Below are 26,406 nucleotides of genomic sequence, written 5' to 3'. Positions count from 1 at the left end.
GAAGATAGCAAAAAAGAAGTGAAGTCCAAAACCAACAAATTCTTCAGGCTCACGATGTCCCCAGCCTGTGTCATAGGCAGATGCTTCTGGCTACGGAAATCAAGCAACAGATATTTCCACAAAGGAAATACCCCTTTGGTCTTAACATTACACCTCTTTTCCTTTCAAGAAGAGACTATAATATACCTACAGGAAGGAAATATCCTTACTTTATGTTAAAGCACATTTAGCCTTGGTCCGGCCTTCCCCAAACACAACAGCTGGAGGCATTGTGTAAAGGCATTTTATTTAAAAATCAACACATCCTGTTTGTATAAATCAGTCACTCTCCATCTCGAAGTTCCAACTCTCGTGCTTGAGAGCAGAGTGTGTGGTATTTTTCTGGGCTTAAGGTGTAAACTGACATGGTGTTCAAGAATTTGTTCAGCGGACAGAGCTGGTCAGGACAACCTCTCGGCACTTGCTCCTGCGGAAAAGACATAACTCAGCAGGGCCACTGAGGACCCCGTCCTGCTGTTTTCAGCTGTGCCAAGAAGAGGTCTGAGAGGCTCTGACCCAATGGTATATGCATTCACATATACAACAGCCAGGATGGCCCCACTCCCCATCAGCTTGCAGAATAAGAGCACTATGCCCTGCTTGTAAAAGTCACTCAAGAACTGTTTGTTGACTTGACTGGGAAGATACAGTCAAGTTACACCCCTGAGTGGGGAGGGCTAATAGCCTAATCCTTGGGGAGTGCTCTGGCATCTGCCCTGGACAGCAAACTGGGGAAGCAGCCAAGGCAACAAGAGTGCTGACAGCACATGTCACCTCCTGGAGACAACATCATTAATTTTCAAAACAAGCCTCACAGTCAGCATGTTATATCCTGGCAGAGACACTCAGGAGAAGAGGAGGGTGGTCCTATTCCTAGAAGTCTGTAACAGTACACGGATAAGGCCCCTGTCTCAGTCTGCCACTATATGCCAAGTTCTGCCTTACCCCTGGGTCACAGCTGTGAGTTTGCCTATGAGATTGAGAGAGTTGACTGTACCAATGGAGACTCCGCTGGGCCTAAGGTGGGAAAACTGGTGCTAAACCAGGTGGGTGGGGTTGGGGTAAGGGTGCCTAGCCACCCGCCAATCCCCCCTCACAGGTCTTACCTTCCCATGGTAATAGAGCTGCACAAACCACTCCTTGGATTCGTGGTGCTGGTAGAGTTCTATGGTCAGATCTACAGCAAACGGGGGCCACTTGTGGTCAAAAATCCCCAGGACCATTAAGAGAGGCATGAGGGTCACATCATGAACTGCATAGAGGTACAGCTTTCTGCAAGGAGGAAACAGTTCTCCACAATTCTTCACTTCAGGACTCTGGAGGCCAGGATACTGCCTGCCTCCTTTGAGTAAGGAACAATACCTGCCTCGGAAACCAGGTGACATCTAGAGATCAGTTGAGCCTGGTATAAAATTCCTTTGAAGTAGACCGTGGGGAGAACCCTTATTCCCACTCCCCATGTTTTCACGAGGAAGGATCCCCATTGGAGTAGCTCTCCTGGCCCCCTCCTTCCCACTCACTTGCCCACCCACCTACTCTCTCCTCTCCTGGTGAGCTTCGAAGAAGAAACTGAGCATGTGTGGCTGAGGCCCTACCTCTCTTCTCCCTTTGGGACCTGCCTGCCTTTGGCAAATGTTCTCCCTACTCTCAGCCATGTGATCAGTTTAGTAGAGCAAGCTCTCCTCCTTGTTGCAGAAGCTTGCGGTTTGGGACAATTAAGTTCATTTCAAAGGAATATCAATAAGCCTGTTTGGCCCTCAACACATTCTCCAAATGGCTGTAATCAGTGATAAAGGTGCCATTTGAATCTGTATCTGCCTGACTCCTGTATCTATCTCTTGGGAAAGATCAAGGATTCTATTTGTATACACAGATACAAGGCCAAAAGGGGCAAGGTGACAAAGGCCAGCAAGAAACATACTGTCATTGCAGGTACTGCGAGGGACGGAGAAGGGCATTCGCATGATTTGCTATCATAAATCTTGGCCCAAAGTTCCTAAATGTTCCTCTTTCAACTCACTGTCCCCTATCTTTCCCACAGTCACTGTCAGTTTCTAGCTATGTACAATGTCTCTCTCTCAAGAAGGTGGCCTACAACGGTGCTTCTCCAATATTAGAGTGTGTACAGATCCCCTGGGGATCTTGTTAAAATGCAGATTCTGAGTCAGTAGGTCAGGCAGGAGCCGGAGAATGTAACAAGCCCCAAGGTGATGGTGAGGCTGCTCATCTGCAGACCACACATTGTTTAGCAAGTGCCTAGGACACGCAACATTCCGAATGTGTGGTCCCTCACCTGGGGTCCAGGCTCTACAAAAGCGGCAATGGAGGCTCGTGAGCTACTTCCAACATTTCTAAATGCCTAGTGGATATCATACCCTCTATGCATGCAATGAAGGTGGTCAAACTAAACAATCTATTAAGCAATTATCTTTGTTTTGGGCTATTATAATATCAAATCAGTGTGATATCATAATAAGCTACTCTGTGTGACACATGCTCAATTAGTAAAAAAGCGAAAAAATAAATTTAGGGTTCTTTTTTGCTAAAATAAAAATTTCAAAACATGGTAGGACAGGTGTGGCAGGAAGAAAGGTAAACATGTTGTGAATATCTTTGGGACTCATGGCCTCTTGACTATCTACCTTCAGTCAGTGACAGCCTGGTTCTTGACCCCCTAAAACCTGGGTTCCCTCCTTGCAGCCAGAGGCTCCCTACTGCCCTCAGCGACACAAAGCCAAGTTGCTGGGCCAGGTACCTGGTCTTCCTGGATGGAGTGGCAGGGTCCACGACTTTCAGCAGGTTGTTCTCCAGGATATGGAGGAATGGGCCTACTGCCATCTGAAGACTTTCCCTGTGGCAAGTAAACAACATTTAAGCCCCCAGCAGGCAACTGGCACACAAAGGATGCAGGCTGGTTCTGCCCCCTAGGACCTCAGGAGCTCAATGAGACAGAGCTAAGAAAAAGAGAAATAATGCATGAAGGAGAGCAACAGGCAGGAACGAGATAAATGGTGCTGCCTCAAGTTTGAGGGTTCCCTGTGCCCAGACTTCCAACAAACGCACCAGGATATAAACCTGCTATGAACACAGCTGAGATGGGAGGGGCTGAGGGAGTGGTAACCAGGATAAGTCATGAAGAAGTAGGCTTTCAGGAATCAAAGAACAAAGCTGGGAAGGACAGGGTGGAATGGTTTCCAAGAATTCCAGAAGGCCCTTAGAAAAGCGACCCCAAGGAACAACACCCTAAACTATGCTTCCTATGTGCCAGCCCTCCTTCTTTGGAGTTTAGACCATAAGGACATTTCTTATTTATTTGATTTAACAAGAAGTTCAGTGGTACTGCTTGCAGGCTTGGTGCTGTGGCTCCACCCCTTTCATTCTCAGGCTGGTCACCTCATGATCACAAGGTGGCTACTGCAACTTGAAGCATGTCATCTCAGAGTAGTAAACGACGCAGAAAGATGGGGGCCAGTAAGTGGCAAAAAGGGTTGGTTCTGGTGCCTCTCACTTTTTATCAAAGAGAAAAAAAAAACCTCTCCCAGAACTCAATCACTGACAAAAGGGAATGGAGTTGCCATCATTGGCTTAGACCAATCCTCATTCATGGACTGAGTAAATGGCCACCTTTATAAATCAAGGAACATTGAAGCAATGGATGAGGAATAGGCAACCAATACTGTATACAATACACTTTCTAGAAGAATGTGTGCTGGCCAAGCCAAGTTAGATGGCATTATGAGGTTGCAACCATTTGTCCTCAAAGAAATATCAGTTTTATAAAACCAGGGCTAATTGGAATGGAAAGGAGGATGGATCAGTTCTTATTTAAAATGTTTTACACCAGGAGAAAGCAAACTATGGCCATGGGCCAAATCCAACCCACTTGCTTGTTTTTGTAAATAAAGTTTTATTGCAATACAGCTGTGCCCATTTGTTTGCACATTGTCTATGGCTGCTTTCATGCTACACAGGCAGAGATGAGTAGTTGCAACAGATAATGCATGGGCCACAAAACCTAGAATATTTACTAAATGTGTGTGTGTTCATGTTAATGGAGGTGAGGGCAGTGAGTGACAATTTAGGTCTGGTGGGGCCACTTCTGGAACAGATGAGGAAAGGTGGCAAATCACAGGGAGTGGCAGCAAGCTGAGGGGCATGGCTGGAGCCTTCCTGATGCTCCAGGCAAGTGCACAAGTGGACACACTGAGTCTGAGGGGGAGAAAAGCAGTCAGAGGCTCTTTACGCAACAGACTGCAAATTCTTGAAATGTTAGCTGCTTTTTCCTCCCACTCATCTTTCCCAGGATTGTTCCTCTACTGCCCATGTCCTCCTCTACCAAGTCACCTATTCTGAGTGCAGAATAGGTGTAAGAATATTCTTAACCAATCAGAAAAAGGTGTTTTTTGAAATGTGGTAAGAGAGAAACTCTCCATTCTGGTAGTCAGGAAGCAGGCCTTCTAAACAGAGCTTAAGTGCCAGTAAAATGGAGAAAACATAGGCTTGACAGTCAGAAGCTCTGAGTCCAGGTCCTGGCTCTACTACTGACTAGCTGAGCCTAGGCAAGGGAGCTCACATCTCTCAGGCCTAGTTTCTTCATCTATGAAGCCAGGCCTTGGACCCTGTTAGGGATAAGGACGCCTACCTCACAGCAAGAATGTGAAACTGATTTGAAAATTGTAACATGATGAATAAAGTCACCAATAATTATTCTTCCTTCAGCTCTCCCACCCAAATCCTTTGAAACTTAAAGCAAAAGGAAAAGGTCAGCAATTAAGAGAAACTCAGTCGAGTGGTGGCTCCTGGTTCTGTGTAACAGTGAACGGAAACACTAGGTCACCAGTTCCAGCTCCAGAAGCATGAGGACCTGGGGCCGAGCCCATTCAGTCGGCCAGCAGAATGGGGTGATGTCAGACTCTGCACACACAGAGATGCCAGCTGGCAGGTGGGAGCAGGCCTGATGAACCCCTTTCCCCACACACTGGGAGCCTGACCAAGCATGACTTTATGCCGGCAGCTGAGGAGGCCCCTCACCTGTCTTCCCTCTGCAGGATGTACAAGGCTGTGTCCACAGCTCTCTGTTCAATCATCTGTGAAAATCTCTTCAATGTGGGGCAGCTCGGGAGGCCATGCACCTGAAAGGGCCATGGTACATTTAGAAGGACAGGCTTCTCATTCACTGAGCCTGGCAGCTAATCAGCTTCCACGGAGCCTTCAGGGGCCTGCCTTCTCCTGGGGAGAGCCTTAACCGTTCAAAAAGCTATGTCCCCACGGCCCTTCTGAAGCTATTCCTAGAGATCTGACAGCCCAGAAAAAAAAAGAAACTGTTTTTCCTCCCTTTCTGATGGATCCCCATCTACTCCAAAATGAAAAACATTTGTACCTTTTTTAACCGTAAAAAAAAAAAAATGAATAAAATACAAGAAATTCATAAATTTATACTTGGCCTTCATTTTTCCCCAAAATGATTTCTAAAAAGTATGGCATATAAATACTATATATAAACTCTTGTCTTATAACCTTAAACCTGTTTTACACATAAATACAAGGTGAATTTCTGCCTTCAGGGCACAATGTTACCTTCACAGGAGAAGGGAGGATCCCGGCTATACTGCCTCCGAGTGTCTGATTTCTGAATCTAGAGAAGCATTTCCCGTTGTGTGGTCTGGTAGATAGCAATCCTTCCCTATCCATCACCTACCCCACTTCTACGTGCCCATAACACACACACTCATATCACGGATAATCTGGGGAACGTGCTTCAAGAAACTCTGATCTAGAGTTAAATGTCTGTGCTCAGAACCAAGTGAGGAGTCCTCCTCAACTATTCCCTGTTCCTCAGTTCTTATGTCCATTCCATCTACAAGTCCTATCACAGCTGCCTCCAAACTAGGAGGCCTCCACCCACTTCCCTCCACCTAGTTCTAATTCAGGAGCCAGCCCATCCAGGTGCCTGTCCCAGGCTCCCCCACCTCCAGGGCTGGATGGAGGAGGACAGTCATCACACCTGCTCAGCAGCCATGTTGTCAAGGAGGTTGAGGAAGTCCACTCCATCAGTACTGGCAATACCCATCCCCTCCTTCACCCTTTTCAAATCCTCTGAGATTCCTGGCTGCAAAGAGGCAGTCTGCTTCCGGTCTCTGGCAAAAAAATAAAAAGTAATCTCTTAGATTGTATAGTCATGAACAGTTTACCAAGTGTATCTCATTCAATCCCCATTTGGGATCTTATTTAATCCCCAACAACAACTCATTGAGGTTAGCTGGTATTATTCTCCTTCTACAAATGAGTAAACTAAGGCTCTATGAGGTCCAACGATTTGTAAAAGTAAGTTAGCAAGTACCAGGGCTAGGATAAAAGCCTGGATTTTCCAAATCCCACTTTAGCCTTTTCTTCTATTATAACAAAAACGATGAGGATGGTGGCGTAGGTGGACTCTGAACTCACCTCCTCCCACAGACACAACAAATTTACAACAACTCTTGGAACAATTACCCTTAAGAGAGAAGTGAAACTGGATAAAAAAGAACCCTGACACCAAGGGACAGTGCTGACTGAGGTGGAAGAAGCAGAAATTCCTTTCTGGAGAGACAAAAAAGCCACCTTTGAGGTGTGATGCTTCACGGCTGACCAGGAGCAACCTTACAGTATGAAACCTTCCCTGAAGAAGCAGGGGACCTCAGCAGGGAAGATCCATAATAAGCAGCTTTTGGAATCAGCACAACTGAGACAACTGTCATAATACCTGGCTTTGCTGCCTATTAACAACGAGGAATACGCCCAGAAAAGTTCTGGGACAACAAGGGGAAAAAAAAAGCCTGCTCTTAAAGGGCCCATGCACAAATTCACCCATTTCGGAAAGCAACCTGAAATCACCAGAAAGAAAGCTGCACAGTCCTTTGGTGAAAAGAGACTCACTTGATAAGCTCTGGGCACATCTCAGTGAGAGGTGAGACCTCTCCAAGGACTGAGACATTGGTGGCAGCCATTATTGTGACCTACTATAGGCTTGCTGACACAGACACTGGCAGACACCATGGGAGTTTTTCCCCTGGCCTGTTAGCCCAGGGATCTGCCCTACCCACTGGAGCACTGATTTAATCCAGGTCAGCCCGGGCAGGCAGCCTGCCCTAGGGACTGGCCCCATCCAACAGCAAGCCCTGGGGCAACTTGTGGGCCTGCATAGGTGGGGTGCCTGGAACCTCAGCAACCAGGTGAATGGGTCTGCCTCTGTGAGGCAAGGTATGTATGCGGGGCAGGCCCATATTGGTGGAGTGTGTGGGGCCTCTGCAGTGGAGTGACTGGATCCACTTCAGTGGGTTGGGGTGCGTGCACAGGGCAGGACTGTGTTGACGGAGTGCATTGCCCTGCTGACAGTAGGGTCTGACAGCTGCAGCAGATTTGTGCTTCTCAAATAGCTGCATAGGGGATTGGCCACATATTCCAAGGCCTGAAACAATTGGGTGCTCCCATGCCTGGGGACTGGCCCCACTCAGCTGAAACCCTGAGAGGACTGGCAACAGCCTTGCAGACTGGAGTCCTACAGCAATTGTAAGTCCCCAAGCCTAGCAACCAGCTATGCTGGGGGCCTACTCACTTAACAGAAAAACTGCAACAGGAATGTGCTATTAGACCTTGCAGCCAACTTTTCTGGGGCTCCCCATGCCTGATAAAGTGACTGACGTGACAATAGCAGCCACATGCAGCTAAGCATTACGACAAGCCAGCCAGGGGAACAGCCTAGCCTCCCTGGGCACCTGCAGCAAGAACAACCCTGCCATAACAGAAGCACACACAGTGCACACAGGGGACAATCCTGGAACATTTGGAACTGGTGACAAGAGGGAAGCACACTGCTGGCCTCATAAGTCTTCTCTTACATAAGGCCACCTCTCCAAGATTGGGAGATGTAGCTGACCTACACAATACACAGATAGAAGCACACAGAAAGAGGCAAAATGAGGAGACAAAGGAATACGTTCCAAGTAAGGAATGGGACAAAACCCCAGAAAAAGAACTAAATGAAACAGAAATAAACAATCTACCTGACCAAGAATTCAAACAAATAGTCATAAAGATGCTCACTGATCTTGGAAGGAGAATGGATGAACTCAGTAAGAACTTAACAAAGAATTGGAAAATATAAAAAAGAACCAATCAGAAATGAAGAAAACAATAATGGAAATGAAAAATTCACTAAAGGGACTCAATAGTATCATCAGAGTAGATGATACAGAAGAATGGATCAGCGAGCTGGAGGAAAGACTAGAGGAAATCACCCAAGCTGAACAGATAAAGGAATTAAAAAGAATGAGGACAGTCTAAGGGTCCTCTGGGACAACATCAAGCACACTAACATTCATGTTATAGGTGTCCCAGAAGGAGAAGAGAGAGGCAAAGGGGCAGAGAGTCTATTTGAAGAAATAATAGCTGAAAAATTTCCTAATCTAAGGAAGGAAACAGACATCCAGGTACAGGAAGCACAGAGAGTGCCAAACAAGATAAACCCAAAGAGGCTCAAACCAAGACACATTATAATTAAAATGTCAAGAATTAAAGATAAAGAGAGAATCCTAAAAGGCGCATGAGAAAGGCAACAAGCTACACACAAAGTAAACCCCATAAGGCTATCAACTGACTTCTCAGCAGAAACCCTACAGCTAGAAGGGAGTGGCACAATATATTTAAAGCGCTGAAAGGAAAAAACTTACAGCCAAGAATACTCTACCCAGCAAGGTTATCATTAAGAATGCAAGGAAAGATAAAGAGTTTCCCAGAAAAGCAAAAACTAAAGGAGTTTATCACCAAGAAGCTAGCTTTACAAGAAATGCTAAAGGGACTTACTTAAGTGGAAAAGAGAAGACCACAAATAGGAATAAAAAAATTATCCAAAGAAAAAAAAGCAATAAAATCACTGGTAAAGGCAAATATACAATATAGGTAGCAGATCAACCATCTATGAAGCTAATATGAAGGTCAAAAGACAAAAATACTAAAATTATCTATTTCCATGATAAAAGGGTAACAGATACACACACACACACAAAGAGGTGAGATATGATATCAAAAACATAAAATGTGGGAAGAGGGGAGTAAAAGAGTAGAGCTTTTAGCAAGAAGTCAAACTAAAGAGACCATCAACTTAATATAGATTGCTGTATACATAGGTTAATATATGTGTACCTCATGGTAATCACAAACCAGGAACCTATAATAAATACACAAAAAATTAACAGAAAGGAACCCAAACATAATAGTAAAGAAAGCCACCAAACCACAAGGGGAGAAAGCAGGAGAAGAAGAAAGGAACAGAGAAGAACTAGTAAAACACCCAGAAAAAAGTAACAAAATGGTAATAAGTACATTCTTGTCAATAGCTACTTTAAAGATTTTATTTTTTTCTTTTTCTCCCCAAAGCCCCCCAGTACATAGCTGTGTATTTTTAGTTGTGAGTCCTTCCAGTTGTGGCACGTGGGACGCTGCCCCAGCATGGCCTGATGAGCAGTGCCATGTCCACAACCAGGATTCGAACCGGAAAAATCCTGGGCCACTGAAGCTGAGTGCACGAACTTAACCACTTGGCCATGGGCCGGCCCCTCAACAGCTACTTTAAACATCAACGGACTAAATGCTCCAATTAAAAGGCACAGGGTGGCCGACTGGATAAAAAAAACAAAGACCGATATATATGCTGCATACAAGACACACTTCAGACCTACACTCACAAACTGAAAGTGAAGGGATGGAAAAAGATACTCTATGCAAATGACAATGAAAAGAAAGCTGGGGTAGCAATACTTATAGGAGACAAAATAGACTTTAAAACAAAAACTGTAACAAGAGACAAAGAAGGGCACTACATAATGATAAAGTGAACAATCCAACAAGAGGATATACCACTTGTAAATATGCACCCAACACAGGACCACTTAAATATATAAAGCAATTATTAACAGACAAAAGGAGAAATAGACAGCAACACAATAATAGTAGGAGACCTTAACACTCTACTTACACCAATGGATAGATCATCCAAACAGAAGAGGAAACATTGGCCTTAAATGACACATTAGATCAGCTGGACTTAAGAGATATACAGAACATTCCATTCAAAAACTGTAGAACACACATTCTTTTCAAATGCACATGGAACATTCTCCAGGATAGATCACATGTTAGACCACAAAAAAAGTCTCAATAAATTTAAGAAGATTAGAATAATACCAAGCATCTTTTATGACCATAAATGTATGACTAGAAATCAACTACAGGAAGAAAACTGGAAAAGCCACAAATAAGTGGCAATTAAACAAAATGCTACTGAACAACGACTGGGTCAACGAAGAGATCAAAGGAGAAATCAAAAAATACCTGGAGACAAATGAAAATCAAAATACGACATGCCAAAATTTATGGGATACAGCAAAAGTGGTTCTAAGAGGGAAGTTTACAGCAATATAGGCCTCAACAAACAAGAATATCTCGACTAAATAATTTAACAGTGCACCTAAAGGAAATGGAAAAAGAAGAACAAACAAAGTCCAAAATCAGTCGAAGGAAGGAAATAATAAAAATCAGAGCAGAAATAAATGAAATAGTGACTAAAAAAACATAGAATAAAATCAACGAAACTAAGAGCTGATTCTTTGAAAAGATAAACAAAATGGACAAGTCTTTAGCTAGATTCACCAAGAAAAAGAGAAGGCTCAATAAATAAATCAGAAATAAAAGAGGAGAAATTGGGGTCCAATCCATGGCCGAGTGGTTGAGTTCACATGCTCTGCTTTGGTGGCCCAGGGTTTCCCCAGTTGGATCCTGGTCACACACCTAGCACTGCTCATTAAGCCATGCTAAGGCAGTGTGCCACACAGCAGAGCCAGAAGGACATACAACTAGAATATATAACTATGTACTGGGGGACTCTGGGGAAAAGAAAAAAAAAAGAAGAATGGCAACAGTGTTAGCTCAGGTGCCAATCTTTAGAAAGAGGAGAAATTATGATGGACACCTCAGAAATACAAATGATTATAAGAGACTACAGAAAGCTGTATGCCAACAAATTGGTAATCTAGAAGAAATGGATAAATTCTTAGAATCATACAACTTTCCAAAACTCAATCAAGAAGAAATAAAAAATTTGAATAGACCAATCACCAGTAAGGAGATTGAAAGAGTAAACAAAAACCTCCCAAAAAATAAAAGTCCAGGACCAGATGGCTTCCCTGCTGAATTCTACCGAACAATCAAAGAATACTTAATACCTATTGTTCTCAAACTCTTCCAAAAAAGTGAAGAAGATGGGAAGCTTCCTTACTCATTCTACAAAGCCAACATTACCCTGATACCAAAACCAGAAATGGACAACACAAAAAAAGAAAATTACAGGCCAATATCACTGGTGAACATCGATCAAAAATCCTCAACAAAATACCAGCAAATCGAATACATTAAAAAGATCATACACATATGATCAAGTGGGATTTATTCCATGGATGCAGGGATGGTTCAATATCCACAAATCAATGAACGTGATACACCACATTAACAAAATGAAGAATAAAAATCACATGATCGTCTCAACAGATGCAGAGAAAGCATTTGACAAGATACAGCATCCATTTATGATAAAAACCCTGAATAAAATGAGTATAGAAGGAAAGTACCTCAACATAATAAAGGCCCACATATGACAAACCCACAGCTAATATCATTCTCAATGGAGAAAAACTGAAACCTATCCTTCTAAGAACAGGAACCAGACAAGGATGCCCACTTTCACCACTCTTATTTAACATAGTATTGGAAGTCCTAGCCAGAGCAATCAGGCAAGAAAAAGAAATAAAAGGGATCCACATTGGAAAGGAAGAAGTGAACCTGTCATTAATAGCAGATGACATGATTTCATATATAGAAAACACTAAAGAATCCACCAAAAAACTTTTAGCAATAATAAATGAATATGGTAAAGTTGCAGGATACAAAATCAACATACAAAAATCAGCTGCATTTCTATACACTATCAACAAAGTAGGAGAAAGAGAAATTAAGAATACAATCCCATGTAAAACTGCAACAAAAGGAATAAAGTACCTAGGAATAAATTTAACCAAAGAGGTGAAAGACCTGTACACTGAAAATGAAAAAACACTGTTGAAAGAAATAGAAGACAAAAAGAAATGGAAAGATATTCTATGCTCTTGCATTGGAAGAACTAACAGTTAAAATATCCATAATTCCCTAAAGCAATCTACAGATTCAATACGATCCCTATCAAAGTTCCAACAACATTTTTCACAGAAAGAGAACAGAGAATCCTAAAATTTACATGGAACAACAAAAGACCCTGAATAACCAAAGGAATCCTGAGAAAAAAGAATAAAGCTGGAGGTAGCACACTCCCTGATTTCAAAATATACTACAAAGCTACAGTAATCAAAAGAGCATGGTACTGGAACAAAAACGGACACATAGATAAATGGAACAGAATCAAGAGCCCAGAAATAAACCCACATATCTATGGACAGCTAATCTTCAACAAGACAGCCAAGAATATACAATGGAGAAGAGAAAATCTCTTCAATAAACGGTGTTGGGAAAACTGGACAGCCACATGCCAAAGAATGAAAATAGAGCATTAGCTTACACCATACACAAAAATTAACTCAAAATGGATTAAAGACTTGAATGTAAGACCTGAAACCATGAAACTTCTAGAAGAAAACATAGGCAGAGTCAGTCTTAACAGCATATTTTCAAGTACCATGTCTGACTGGGCAAGGGAAACAATAGAAAAAATAAACAAATGGGACTACATCAAACTAAAAAGCTTCTGCATAGCAAAGGAAACCATCAACAAAATGAAAAGACACCCTAACAATAGGGAGAAGATATTTGCAAACTACATCTGATAAGGGGTTAATATCCAAAATATATAAAGAACTCAAACATCTCAACAACAAAAAAAACTAAGAACCCAATTAAAAAATGGGCAAAAGATTTGAACAGAGATTTCTCCACAAAAGATACACAGATGGCCAACAGGCACATGAAAAGATCTTCAACATCACTAATTATCAGGGAAATGCAAATCAAAACTACAGTGAGATATGACCTCATGCCCGTCAGAATGGCTATAATTAACCAGACAGGAAATAATAAGTTTTGGAAAGGACGTGGGAAAAAGGGAACTCTCATACATTGTTGGTGGGAGTGCAAACTGGTGCAGCCACTATGGAAAACAGTATGGAGATTCCTCAAAAAATTAAGAATAGAACTACCATATGATCCAGCTATTCCACTGCTGGATACTTATTTAAAGAACATGATGGGCTGGACCTGTGGCCAAATGGTTAAGTTCGCACACTCCACTTTGGCAGCATAGGGTTTCGCTGTTTCAGATCGCTGGGCACGGACATGGCACCACTCATCAGGCCATGCTGAGGTGGCGTCCCACATGCCACAACTAGAAGGACCCACAACTAAAATATACTACTATGTACTGGGGGGATTTGGGGAGAAAAAGCAGGAAAAAAAAAAAGATTGGCAACAGTTGTTAGCTCAGGTGCCAATCTTTAAAAAGATGATACTTACCTTAGTCTTTAAAAAAAAAAAGAACATGAAAACACAAATGCATAAAGATACATGCACCCCTACATTCTCTGTAGCATTATTTACAATAGCCAAGACTTGGAAGCAACCTAGGTGCCCATCAAGGGACGAATGGATAGAGAAGATGTGGTTTATATACACAACAGAATACTACTCAGCCATAAAAAAGGATGAAATCTGGCCATACGCGACAACATGAATAGACCTTGAGGGAATTATGCTAAGCCAAATAAGTCAAAGGGAGAAACTCAAATACTGTATGATCTCATTCATAAATAGAAGATAAAAACAACAACAAATAAACAAATAGAGACAGAGATTGGATTGGCACTTACCAGAGGGGAAGCAGGGAGGGAGGAGGGTAAAAGGGGTGATTAGGCACAAGTGTATGGTGATAGACTGTAATTAGTCTTTAGGTGGTGAACATGTTGTAATCTAGACAGAACTCGAAATACAATGATGTACACCCAAAATTTATATCATGTTATAAATCAATGTTACCACAATAAAAAAATAAATAAAAAATAAAAAAACAATGCAAGTATGGCCCAGGTCTGCTTGAAAACAGCATTCTCTTTCTTCTGTGGAACACATACTATATCGTCTTAGTGCCGCCCAGAAATACCTGAAAACTGAAAAGTGCCATCAGTCCAAATCAACCTATCCTACAGGGCAGCATATCGGTAAGAGAAGGGAAATCTGTGTCTTCTTCTGCTTGCCCATCTGGACTTGCAGTTCAATGACTGGTTCAACCATCTTTTATTTAACCTGTCAGTTTCTTCATCTGCCCCATCTGAAAGCCCAGGATGTTGAGAGGATAATGCTTTGTAAATGGCAAAGCCCACTCATGGCTGTATATACCATCTCTCCAGCCCAGCGTGTGGCTCTTCCCAGGCTTCCTGTGCCTTCACTATGAGCCTGCCACTGCGAGCAAGAGCTTCTTCACTTCCTGGACAGCTGACGTCAGACCTGAGTGTAACGCAATCCCTCCCATCCCTTATCCACCAGCATGGTAAGCCTGGGCAGGCCCTGAGTTCAGGCAGAGTCCTGCCAGCAAACGTGGTAAAAGGCTATCTGTCCCCCACTGATGAGCAAGAACCCAGGGCAGTTACCTGGTCCTCTCCTGCAGGCTCCAGCAGTTTTGGTAGTTGGGGTACAAGACTTCAGAGCTTGCTTCATCAGTGTGGATGATGATGGGCCCTGGAAGAAAGGTGGGAAGCACAGGCAGGAAGAGGCTTCAGCTTGTTCTTCCCATCATCTCTACCCCCTTATTTTTACCCTTGTCTATACAGATAGAGCTATTCCAGGAGGCAGATCATCGAAGTTACTCCTTAAGGACAGTGAATGCCTTGAACATGCCCTGGCCTTGCTAAGAGGAGCTCTCCTGTGGTCTGAGAAATGGAGAAACCAAGTAGCAGCCTTGTTCTGTCCAGCACAACCCCTCCTATTGGGCCACATATAGACTACAGGAAGTACAGACCTGGATCAGACTGGCACTTCCCTGACCCATTCCAAAACATCCCCGCCTCAAGGCACCACCAGCATTTCAGCATTCTAATAAAAAATGGGCTGTCCCTGACTTTATCAGAACTAGGTGACTTTCTTGCTTCCCAAAGTCCAATCCTATGGGCCAAGATGATGACTTATCACGTGAGAACCTAAGAAGGGTGACCACAGGACCACAAATCCTCTCAGACCCCAAAGCCTTGCCCAAAATGAAAGCCAGGCTTCCAGCTGAACTGCCAGGAACCAAAGATTAGACTACAGTGTTTCTTTTAACCCTGCAGCAGCTTACTACTGCTCAGAGCTCACAAGTACCTTTGTCCCCTCCCATCAATGCCCAGCGAGGGCTTCTAACACCTTCCCATGCTCTGCTCTGTGCCAGAGATGCCAAGGACTGGTGGCAGCTTCCCGTTATACACAGCCCAATCCTGATCTTCTCTGATGGCAAAAGAAACAGCTCTCATCGGCAGCTCTTTGGGACTCACCGAGGTCAATTTGGGGAGTGATTAAGTCAGTCTAAGCCCCAAAGAGCTATTATTCCCAAATAAATTATTGATAGTCAAAACTCCAGGACTTTAAAAGTAGCCTATGGTAACTTTCCTAGAATATCAGAATTCAGACACACTTTGTTGGTCAAATGATCTGGGGCCCTCTCCAGATATACACGTCCTCTGAGAAGCAGTAGAGCATACAGTGAAGGGTATGGATTCTGAAACCAGACTGCTAGTGTTTGAATCCCGCTCAACCACTTACCAGCTTTGTGTCCCTGAGAAAGTCACTTAGCTTCTCTGTGCCTTAGTTCTCTCATCTTAAAACTGGGGATAATGTTACCTACCTCACAGGGTTATTACAAGAATTAAACAACTTAATATATGCCAAACTCTTAGAACAATGTTTGGGGCATAGTAAGTCCTTTAAATGTTAGAATAACAAAAACTATGATTTAAACCTTTAATATAACACATAATAATTCCTATCTGGTGTTTGACATTGGTGTCTGAATATTGAACTTCAGTTCATGATAAATAAGGCACATTTGAGTCAGCAATCAAATATACGTTGAATGAATGTCTGACCAAAAGGTACAGACCAACAACCTCCAGCTTCCCTTCACAGCCTGACTCTCTGTAGCTTATATATAACCCTCTGGGACTTCTCTAGGATTTTACTCCTAAAACAATATCCCAAAGTTGCACCACTTCCATTAAAAGTAGCACCTTGTAGACTTAATTGGTCTATTCAAGTCCCTTGATACGGAGCAAGGTATGGATGTAGCTGTGAGAGAAGTCAAATTGGAGTCCCGGGACATCTGGGTCTGGTGCAGGGAGCTGCCACCCAGACAGCCACCCCAGAGGCTGGTGATGATACCACTTCCTTCCTTGCTGGAAACCTGGGGGGGGACTCAGTCTGAGACCTGCCTGTAGATCTTTCCTACTTTAGTCCTACTTTTGGTGTTTCTGAGAAGAGGACATTTGCCTTTTAGAAGCTGAGCAACTGAAGAGCTTTCAGAAGGCCATGCATTGTGGATTATTCCTAAGCTGAGGGGCTCCCAAGAAGTAAAAGGGCCGCGCACTCTCTTTGCTCTATGTTTCTGAGACACACACTGTTTGTGTTCAGCAGCCAACTTCAGCCAGAATGAGCAGTAGTACCCAACCCAGCTGGGAGCAAGACCAGCCTCCTCTGGCCTGGAGGTTTCTATTATTTTACATATTTTTTTAAAGCCCGATGGAAATTTTATATCCATTTGAGATACTGCTAAAGAAGCTACACAAAATAACAAGAAGTTTTGCCTTATGGCACCATTTTGGTATTTTAATATTGGTGAGGTCATGATGATCTGAAACTCAGACTGGCAATTAAATGTAAATTTAAATCAGTTACAAATGACAAAATGCAGCTTCATTTGATAGTCAAAGGCCCTCAATACACGGGATCCATGAGGGAAAATAATAAATGGCGTCCTTAGTGGTGAAAATGTTGGGAACCACCAGTTGCCAGCATTCACTGGCTGAATACGTCAAAACCTAAACCCAACAGGCTTTCTCAACTAGGAAAGGTTGAACAGAAATCTGGGTCATGCCATAGGTTATCACCAAGACCAGAATACTAGCATCAGGCCTGGGTCTCAGGTAAGTGTTCTTCCTGCCCTCCTTCCTTTTCAGCAGTGTCTTACCTAAGCAAAAAGCCCAGAATATTGTTCAAGACCTGGCTAGGGCTGCCTCATGCAGTTTGTGTAAAAGCTTACGAGGAGAAGTCAGGAGCCAGAGGCACACCAGAGCAGCTGAGGCACTGCTGCAGACGTGGAGGTCAGGCTGGCAAGGGCAGCAGAAGGCCAGACAGGGAGGGGCCCAGTAGAGTGGGTACACCATGGAAGCCACATGTGCAGGAGAAGAGAGACAAGGGAACAGGCACCGAGAAAGAGAGAGATGGGGGCTTTGGAAGTAAGAAGGAAAAGTTCCTCAGAGACAGGGGCTGACTTTTAGAGTCAAACTTGAACCTTCTTTCTGACACTGGAAAAGTCCAGCCAGCAAACACCGAGTAGACTCCAGATTCCGATATATATTAGTAGAACGAACACTGGAAAAAAACAAAAAGATAGAGACACTCATAAAAGAAAAATTTAATAATATACTCTATCTTATTCCACAGAGCAGCTGGGAGGCTTTTAAGGCTACAAAAGGGGAGCTATGAGGCTGGGAAGAACCCTTTCCCTCTCTGTGGGATGGCTGCCCCAAGGGACCCCAAAGCCAACAAATGTGACCTCCAATGATCACCTCTTCACAGGAGCCTATTATATAAGGTTAACTGCCCCAAACTACCTTGGGTGAGAGTGGGAACCAGCTTGGGGGTCAAAACAGGTTTTCTCATGCTTAAGACCTTAAATTGGGTGAAACATCCCTTTTTCAAGTGACTCACAAGACCTCCTGTGGGTTGAAGGTTGGCGAAAGAAAGGGGATGTCCTCCACATAGTTCTTCCTCAGCCTCTCTCCCAGGGCAAACATCTGCCGCATGCCCACGTTAGTCAGCTGTCCAGCAAACATGCCCCCCTGAGGAGCAGGAGAAAGAAAGAAGAATGAAAACGCCTCACAGCCTGCTAACCTCATCCCAGAGAAATCCATCAATGCTTTGCAGTGGGCTTCCCGGAGCAGGAAAGCATTGCTCACCTTCAGTACCGTCTTATGGTATTCAGAGTCAAAAGGAGACTGTGGTTTCGGGCCCCCAGCTAGACTGGTGACAGTGTAATCAAACTGAGTTTGGGGTGGGACTTCTAATAGCTGGGGGTTCCACTCTACCTGTTGTGACCACAAAAACAACACATTGTTTAAAAGGTTCTTGAAACTTACAGCATTAATATCCAGGAGCACTCAGAACACATGGAAAGGAAGGAAAGAAACTTTAACTCGAGCTCCAATTAAGGGAAGAAAAGATTGTGATTTATTATTCCAGGTGTCCTTAGCTCCAGTCCCATTATCGCTACACTAGTACTCACTGTTAAGAGGCCGCTCTGGCACTAAGCCCAGACTGAAGTAAAAGGGAGAAGAGGCCAGAATGCCTGGCATGCAAATACTTGGTGAGTGAATGAATGAATGAATTAATATAATATAATATATAATATAATATAATATAATATAATATAATATAATATAATCTCAGTGACCATATACTTGCAAGAATTTTTAAGGAATCAACCTGCAGGGTTCTATGGCCCCTCTTTAAGGACTCTACTTAATGTCCCTTGCAATTGCTACATATTTCCTTTCCTTTCATCCAATTTCTCAAACAAAAAAAAAGCTACCCTCTAAGAAAGCTTCACTTTCTCACCACCTTCCTTGACTCCTTGCAATCTGGCTCCTGCTCCAACAGTTTTGAAAACTGTAATGGTTTTCAAAACATCACAAGTAGCCATCGGTCTCACAGCTCCAATTGCCATAAAATTCTTATACGTTCATTGAGTCAGATGTGATGACTTCAGTTTTAAAAACAAAACTCTTTTCTTCTAATCCCACATACCAGCTCCTCTTCCCAACTTATTTTGTCTCTCTTAGTGCTACCACAATTCTCCTAGGCACCAAAACTCAAACCTCTGACTCTCCTCACTGCTCCACCATCCCCACACTAAACCCTGTTGATCACTGGCTAGAAAAAAAGTCACTCCTCAAAAGTCACCTCTTTTATCTTACTGTCCGGGTATAAAACCTTATTACCTCAGGCAAAAGCCTATGACAGACTCCCTCCCTTCCACCCCCACAATCCATACATACATAACCACCCGATTAATCTTGCTAAGCCACTTTCTTCATATTAATAGCTTTTCCCTAACGTTTCAAGAGATAAGCATCTGCACTTTCAGGATTTCTACACCTTGGCCGAATGTCTGTCCCAGCTGTACTGCCACTATACCTCTCTCCTCCCCTCCTCAGACCAGACCATGCCCACTGCTTCCTCTACATCTTCTTTCGGCTTGCTTCCCTTGCTTGGAGGGACTCCTGTCCCTAGTTGCCCATGCAACTTCTCTCCAAGGGTCAATGATAGCTCAAGTCTTACTTGCCCATCAGTGACCACTCCAGCTTTCAGTGGTTGTCTTCCTATGTGAATTCCTATATATCACCTACAATCAAAAGAACAACATTGAACTCAATTTCCCCCTACTTCATTTTGTTTTAAAACTAACATCTGAAAACCTACTATATCACATGTCATTGTATTTACCTCGACCCCTCCAAGAAATATCCCAGGAGAGTGCCACTGGGAGTCCCAGCTTCTCTTTTCACAGAGGAAGCACTCCATTTTCTCAAAAGACATCGTCTCAGTCCCACCTGTACCCAGTCTCCAATATTTGAGCCTCTCCCCGACTGGTGCTGCAGCAACTGATAACAGAAGATTGGTTATTCAGAGCAGAGACCTTCTCCTACAATCTTTTCGTCATTGCTCCATTTTTCAAAGTTCTGATCCTATAACTTCCCTGTATAAAACTCTGCAAGGGCTCACAGCTGCATGACGGACCCTGCTTCCCTCCCTCTCTTCACCATTTCTTCCCTGCCCTATACACTTCCTCTCTAGCCACACAACTTTGTTTCCGATAGCATCATCCTCACAACTCCTCATCTTTCAACCTCATGTTTCTTCTACCTGTAATTTTCTTTCCCATTTCATCTGGTAAGACTTCTGCCCATTCTACAAGACTCAGCTTAAATGTCCCCAGAAGCCGTGACCATGGCCCTGTACTCTCACAGCAGCCTTGGTAGCTCTTTCTGGTGGCCTTTACCAAAATGTGTTAGAAGAGCTCCTTTACTAGTCTGTCCTGCTAAGTAGCCTTAGCTTCCTAAGAACAGAGACTGGGTCGTCCACTAGTGACCATTTTGGTCTGCATTTTGATTGCCCAGCAAAGAGCCTGGCACACAGTAGGTGCAATTAATAGCTCCAACAACTGCCAGATCTTGTGGAGGATACCAAGATCGAGATAACATGACCCTGCCATTTCCAGGTTTTCAGATTAGAGACAGCAAGCTATGAATGTAAATGACAGCAGTAGTAAAATAGAAATTATGTGCTACCAGAACCCAGATGAAGGCCGTAGTAGTTCAAAGGCAGGACAGAGCTTCTTTTCTGGCTGAGGATTCAGGGAGTTTCACGGAAGGAATGGCATTTGAAATGAATAGGATTCAGACAAGCAAAGACCTGGACTTGAGAGTAAGACGTAGGTAAGAAGAGAAGGTGGTATTCAGAATTCCAAAAATAGGTAGAAAGCTTGAGCAAAGCAGAGATGGGGAAGAATATATATAGAAAAGTAGTGGTTTGCCTCAACCTGGGAGCAGTTTTCAAACTTTTTAATTAGCAAATACCAAGTAGAGTTTAACTTTTGATTTCTATATATAAAAGCAAAAACTGGAGTTTCTCTAGTTGAAGTAGGAATGGGAATCCAGAGCCCCAGCCACTCAGCAGCCCCCTAGCCCACAGGCTCCACACAATAGTCTGAAAGCCAGCAGTATAGCTCACAACCGGAATGGGAGACTAGAAGCAGAAAAGCCAGTTTCAAGATAATTGCAAGAGAGGAGATGAGAGAGCCTAAGGCCTCATCTAAAGCAGTAGGAAGAGAAGGGATAGATGCAAGACATTTGAGTCACACATGGCAAGTGAGCAGAGAAAAGCTTTATTTGGGGGCTATGATGGTAGGTTAAACAAGGAAGAAAAGGAAAAAAGATCAGTTTGATTTTGAGCCTGGGTGCCTTAGGTGACAAGGGCAATGAAGGTACTCCTTGACTAAAACTACAACCAGAACAGAAGAACAGTTGACAAGCTGACTTCAGTTTTGGATATTTTAAGTCTGAGATACATCCTTTGTGTCCCTAGCACTCCCAGCATATTCTCATCACTGGAATCTGGTTTATCTCTCTCCTTCACCACACTGTAAACTCCCTTACAGCTGAGACCGAATTACCCATCCCGGTAAGTCCAATGTATATCACGGGTCCTGGCACCCCCACAGGGCCTGTTCAGCCTCACTAAGAAATCTCCCCGTTAGGCACATTCACCCAGAGAGGATCTTTGGTGTTTCCCAGGAGATGACTCCTGAAAGTCATGTCAAGTCTAGAGAACGCCTTTCCAGATTTCCAAGAATGGATGATACATCAGTTCCATACGTGGTGTCCACCCCACATACACACTCTCATTCTCGTTCCTGCTCTTGGGCTTCCAAGTTAGTGGCAAAGACTAACTTACTAATTTTACTTATTTATTTATACCCCATTTTCAAGAACTAACTTAACGTAGATGATAGCAATACCTCAAACATAGTAAGACAACCAACTCAAAATATGCAAGAAAGACAAAAGCAAACGAGTACAGGGACAAAAAAAATGGATACAGCATGCACACGATGAAGATCCATCGTAGGTGGGCCAAAGATTCAGCACTAAGCTTTCCGGCTTTTATGTAAAATGAGAAACTTGATCAGCTAGACAAGCTTAAAGAGAAAAGCTAGCCAACTGTTCTGGAGAAGCACATCATTTCAAGTGCTAATAGACAAATTCCTCCCAAGGGTCCTCATAAAGAGGATAGAGTAACCTAATGAACATCTTTTCAGCAGTCACAGCAATGAGTGCTGTGGGATTGTTGGGATTATTTCTCACAGTTTCCTCAACACAGAATGATAGCATCTCACCAAAGCGCATTCCTGCAAAGACAATACCATACTGGGATCAATATGCTATATTCCAGGTAAAAAAAAAAATCTACATACACGTAAACAAAAACCTTCCAGGTGTAGATTTTAGAATAAAGCAATGGTGTTACCCCTTGGCAGCACACTGGCATCACTGGGATAGTTTTTAAAAGTTAGCAATGCCTGAGCCCCATCCTGAGCTAATCACATCTGGATCTCCTGGGCGGGGCCTCAACTCTTTTAATATTATGTAGTCCAGATAATTCTAAAGCTTCACCAGAGAAGCTTTTACTACGTCTGGATGCTCTGGGCCAAATCAGAATCTCTGGGAGGGAGAAGCAGGCATCACTGTTTTTTAAAGCTCCCCAGTTGAGTTCGACATCCTGCCAAGGTTAAGAACTACTGCTCCAGAGGAAAAAATGGACTGACTGGCACATCCTTCATGCAGTGCTTCTCTTAGCTGAGCTTCGGATAGGTATTAAGCAACAATGAGACTGACATTATGCTTCCCAGCTTGTCTACATTATCAAATAAATACTGACCCAAATGCCTTAATCAACAGTGGAGCTGGGATGTGTTGGACTTTATTTTATAAAAACTGAGGAATGTGCCTGGGTTAGGGACACTCTTGCCACTGTCTGGAGCAGAGCTGAGGGAAATCTGAAAGCAGGGCCAAATTCACCTTTTGAAAGTATACTTGGAGCTAATCTAATGATCAGAAAAAATGGCCAATTAAGTTCCAGAGTTTCATTTCCAGAGCACACATACAATACTTTTAGGAAGACAGGTTAAGTCAACAGCCATTCAAGCCATAAGAAAACAACTCAATAAAACATCTAGTCCTAGACATGCTACCTCCCAAGAATTTGTGAGATAACTGAATGAAGTGACTTGTCACATATGTTCATCTGTAAACAGTCAGAAGTCTGGAAACATCTACCAAAGACAATTTTAACTTTAGAATTGTTGCCAGATAGTCCCTTCTGACTATAATTAATAGCAGAACCAGGAAGACTGGAAAATCCCAATAACAACCTCTATCCAATTGGATCTTGAAAAGAAACCCTGAGAGAGAATATCCAGAAGCAAGCTACAGGTCAATGACACTCACTCATAGCCTAAATCGAAAGAAAGTTGGTTCTACCCCTGGCTTCTATGCACAAGACTTTATACAAGATAACCAAAGATGTTTAATGCATCTGCCTAAGGTCTGGAGAATGTGAACAGGCAGGAGAGGTAATGTGCCTTCCCTAACTGCAAAGTGAAGCCATGCACTCGGATGCTTCATTTATTCTGTGGCTACACCGACAAAGGATGAATGAAGCTGGCCTTCTACCTGAGCTACAACTGCCTCTTCCAACATAAAAGCAGAAGATACCCATCACACACCCACTGGCTTAGGAGAAAATCCTAAGGAACTAAATCTTTTTCTAGGTCCTTCAGGGGGTACATATACTGTACATACGAGATCCACGCCTAGACATTCAAACTTTCATTCTCTGCTACCACTAGTTAACTTTGTGTTTAACACAAGTCTTCTATTTCTATATGTTATTTCCCAGCCTTTCTGTAACAAGAATAAGTGGAGAAGAAGGGAGAGTGCACAAGAGACAGACTATCTATAAAACCATAAGAAAAATTTAGAGACCTAACACAAAAAGGCAAAGTAAGGGATTGAAAAAAGATCAAAGCATCAAAAAGAAAGAAAGGGAAGAAGGGAGGAGGAGGAGGAGAGAGAGAGAGAAAGAAAAGAAATTCCAGAACCAAACAGAAAGTGGTAAAGCCATAAAGAAAGGCTAACTAGAAATCTGCCAGATTTTATCTACTTATGTGGGAAGTGCTTTAAAGGTTTGCTTTCACGTGTGGCCAGCTTTAAAAACTGGGTTTGCAGTTGTACAATGTGTAAACACAACCCTGAGGGATTCTGGAAAGCAAGTATGATCATAAAGAGTATGTCTAACATCAGACTTGGACACCCTGTTGGACCTGCCCGAACACCATCTTGCAGGATCAACAACGCAAAAGTACTCCACAAGTAAGTGTGACACCTGGGAGCCTGGGGCCTTCGGCCTGCCTATTCATCTTCACTAGGAAGCCAGTTCTTCAATCACAGGCCTGACTGCCATGAAAGGCAATAGATCTTCACTAGATCTCCCCAAGAATCAAGTCCAAGAAGGGTAATCAATTTAAAAACTAATTATTTGTGCTTTAATCATAGTTATTCTGACGAAATCAGGTAGATTTTTAAGATATTATAGGCACCAGACTAGCCAATTTTTAATCTTTTCCTACTTCAAATCCATTCCACAGTAGGTTTAGAAACCCAAAATAGAAAAAGGAGAGCCCCAAGATACAGCACATTTACCAAAAAGCCCTCAAGGGAGCTCAGATGGTCTCCAGCAAACCCTGAGAAAGCCGCTGTAAAACCTGTCTCCAAAGGCCTTGACCTCTGTTATCCACTGTGATCCCAGTTAGGGTGGTTCCTGTCACAAAGGTCCCTGCAACTCTGACAACCTTCAAAACGGTCACACAGAAACTCACTACACGCTTATACTCAAGTTCACTCAAATATCTGTCGGAAGTGCTGAATCTCAGGCCCTACCCCATACCTATTTTAACAAGATTCCTAGGCGATTTCTATGCAGGGTAAGTAGGGCAGTACTACTGGCTGCGCTATCCCGCAGCCATCAGAGTGCAACTGGAAGTTCCCGGCTGCCCTGCACCCTGAGGGTCCGAGGGGGGTCGGGAGGTGCCAGGCCAGCACCTCTACTCAAGAGCCGAGGGAGGAACTGGCTACTGCTGTTTTCACTTAGTCTGGACCCAGCCCGAACTCCGCTTCGTAAGGGTAAAAATTCCAAAGGCGTGTGTTGGGGCGAAGCTCCTGGCCCCCACTGGTTGGCCACATGGTCCTCGCACCATCAGCCCCGGCCCGGGCCGACCTCACCTGCTCCTTCCGAGGGAGAGGCTTGAGAGGACTCCGCGCCCCGTGCCGAAACACAACCTGCACCATTTTCAACTCCAGGAGGCTTCGGTCGACGGGATGCTGGCCGTTCCCCCGCTGCAGCTCGGCCAGGGCCACCCGCCGCTGGTGGAGACAGTACGCCAGCGAAGTCAAGACGCCCACCGGGGCCCACGTGCGCACGCTGAAGACACCGGTGATCATGGTGGAAGCCCCTTGGGGTGAGGCTGCAGGAGGCGAACACAAGCTCTCCGCTGGCACCGGGGCTCAGCGACAGCTCCAAGTTCCCAGGAATCGGCGGGCGCGCACACCGAGCGCCCCAACAAGCTGGGACCGCTGCGACTCTAGCCCTGAGGGGGACCCCAAGTGGGAGCGTGGGGGAAGAAGCGGAGGTGGGAGCAGCGAAGACTCCTTGTAAGTTTTCACCCAGGTAGGGGTTGGCCGCTCCTGTTGCAGACTGGGCCGGGGCAGCTCAGCTCCTTATCTTTCTGTCTCCCGGGAACCTTAAACGTGTATTCCAAGTTTGGCCTCTAGCACTCTTGAAAGGACAGGAATCAGCCTTAAATTCCTCGGCGGCAGTGATTCCACTAACACAGACAATCGATTCCGCTTTTCTACAGGCAAGCTGCCACCAACCTCCTTACCCACCCATGGACCTGTCCCAACTGGACTCGCGCAAAGGGGCACGGGAAAACGAGTCCCGAGGTGACGCCTGTCCGGAGGCTCTGAGTTGCGAGAACTACAATTCCCAGAAGGCTGCGCGCGGCGGGGGCGTCCTCACCGGGCGGCGTTTCCCCGCCCCCGGCAGTGAGCCTCAGCTCTCAGGCCCAGCTCGTCAAAGTCACCGGGGCTTGGGTGGGCAGTGTAGTGGGAGTGAGTCAACAAGCTAGCCCGGCCGATAGGGTGGGAGACGTGAGGACAGGGGTGGAATTGGGTAGTGGAGGGGAGTATAGAAGACTTCCTTGAAGTCGTGGAAGCGCCTGGAAGTGAAAGTTGCTGAAAGTCCGGACACCAACTGAGTGATTACCATTCGCCACGGGCGACAGTAGGTGTTTTATATTTAGTCTTCGTTTACTGTCCCACTTCTGTGTTTACAGAGGCTTAAATCGTTGCAAACATGTAGAACGTTAAGCTCACT

At 44.1% G+C, this 26,406-nt stretch overlaps 1 protein-coding gene across 2 annotated transcripts; it reads right to left on the bottom strand.

Annotated features, from left to right (window-relative positions):
- Positions 1-269: 269 nt before the first annotated feature.
- Positions 270-25,928, bottom strand: ACP6 (acid phosphatase 6, lysophosphatidic). 2 transcript variants are annotated; one of them, XM_046683920.1, is made up of 10 exons: positions 25,254-25,928; positions 18,312-18,440; positions 18,064-18,194; positions 17,645-17,724; positions 14,757-14,844; positions 6,044-6,176; positions 5,071-5,171; positions 2,795-2,890; positions 1,146-1,311; positions 270-466 (listed from the first exon to the last, which is right to left on the bottom strand). In XM_046683920.1, exons 1-10 carry the CDS (start codon positions 25,470-25,472, stop codon positions 323-325), a joined length of 1,287 nt encoding a protein of 428 aa, XP_046539876.1. In that variant the 5' UTR covers positions 25,473-25,928; the 3' UTR covers positions 270-322. The 2 variants fall into 2 exon arrangements, with proteins under 2 accessions (XP_046539876.1, XP_046539877.1); XM_046683921.1 differs by lacking the exon at positions 18,312-18,440.
- Positions 25,929-26,406: the final 478 nt, after the last annotated feature.

The sequence above is a fragment of the Equus quagga genome, chromosome 13, assembly GCF_021613505.1.
Source record: "Equus quagga isolate Etosha38 chromosome 13, UCLA_HA_Equagga_1.0, whole genome shotgun sequence".
NCBI classification, from domain to species: Eukaryota; Metazoa; Chordata; class Mammalia; order Perissodactyla; family Equidae; genus Equus; species Equus quagga.
The sequence above is the reverse complement of the archived record's forward strand: the minus strand, read 5'-3'. Positions and strand labels throughout refer to the sequence as shown.

Coding starts and splice junctions, on each gene's coding strand:
- ACP6 (XM_046683920.1), bottom strand. CDS start 25,472: ATGATCACCGGTGTCTTCAGCGTGCGCACGTGGGCCCCGGTGGGCGTC. Junction 18,441..25,253: donor CTCTCCCTCGGAAGGAGCAG/GTGAGGTCGGCC, acceptor TGGTCACAACAG/GTAGAGTGGAACCCCCAGCT. Junction 17,725..18,063: donor TTCAACCCACAGGAGGTCTT/GTGAGTCACTTG, acceptor GTTTTTTTCCAG/TGTTCGTTCTACTAATATAT.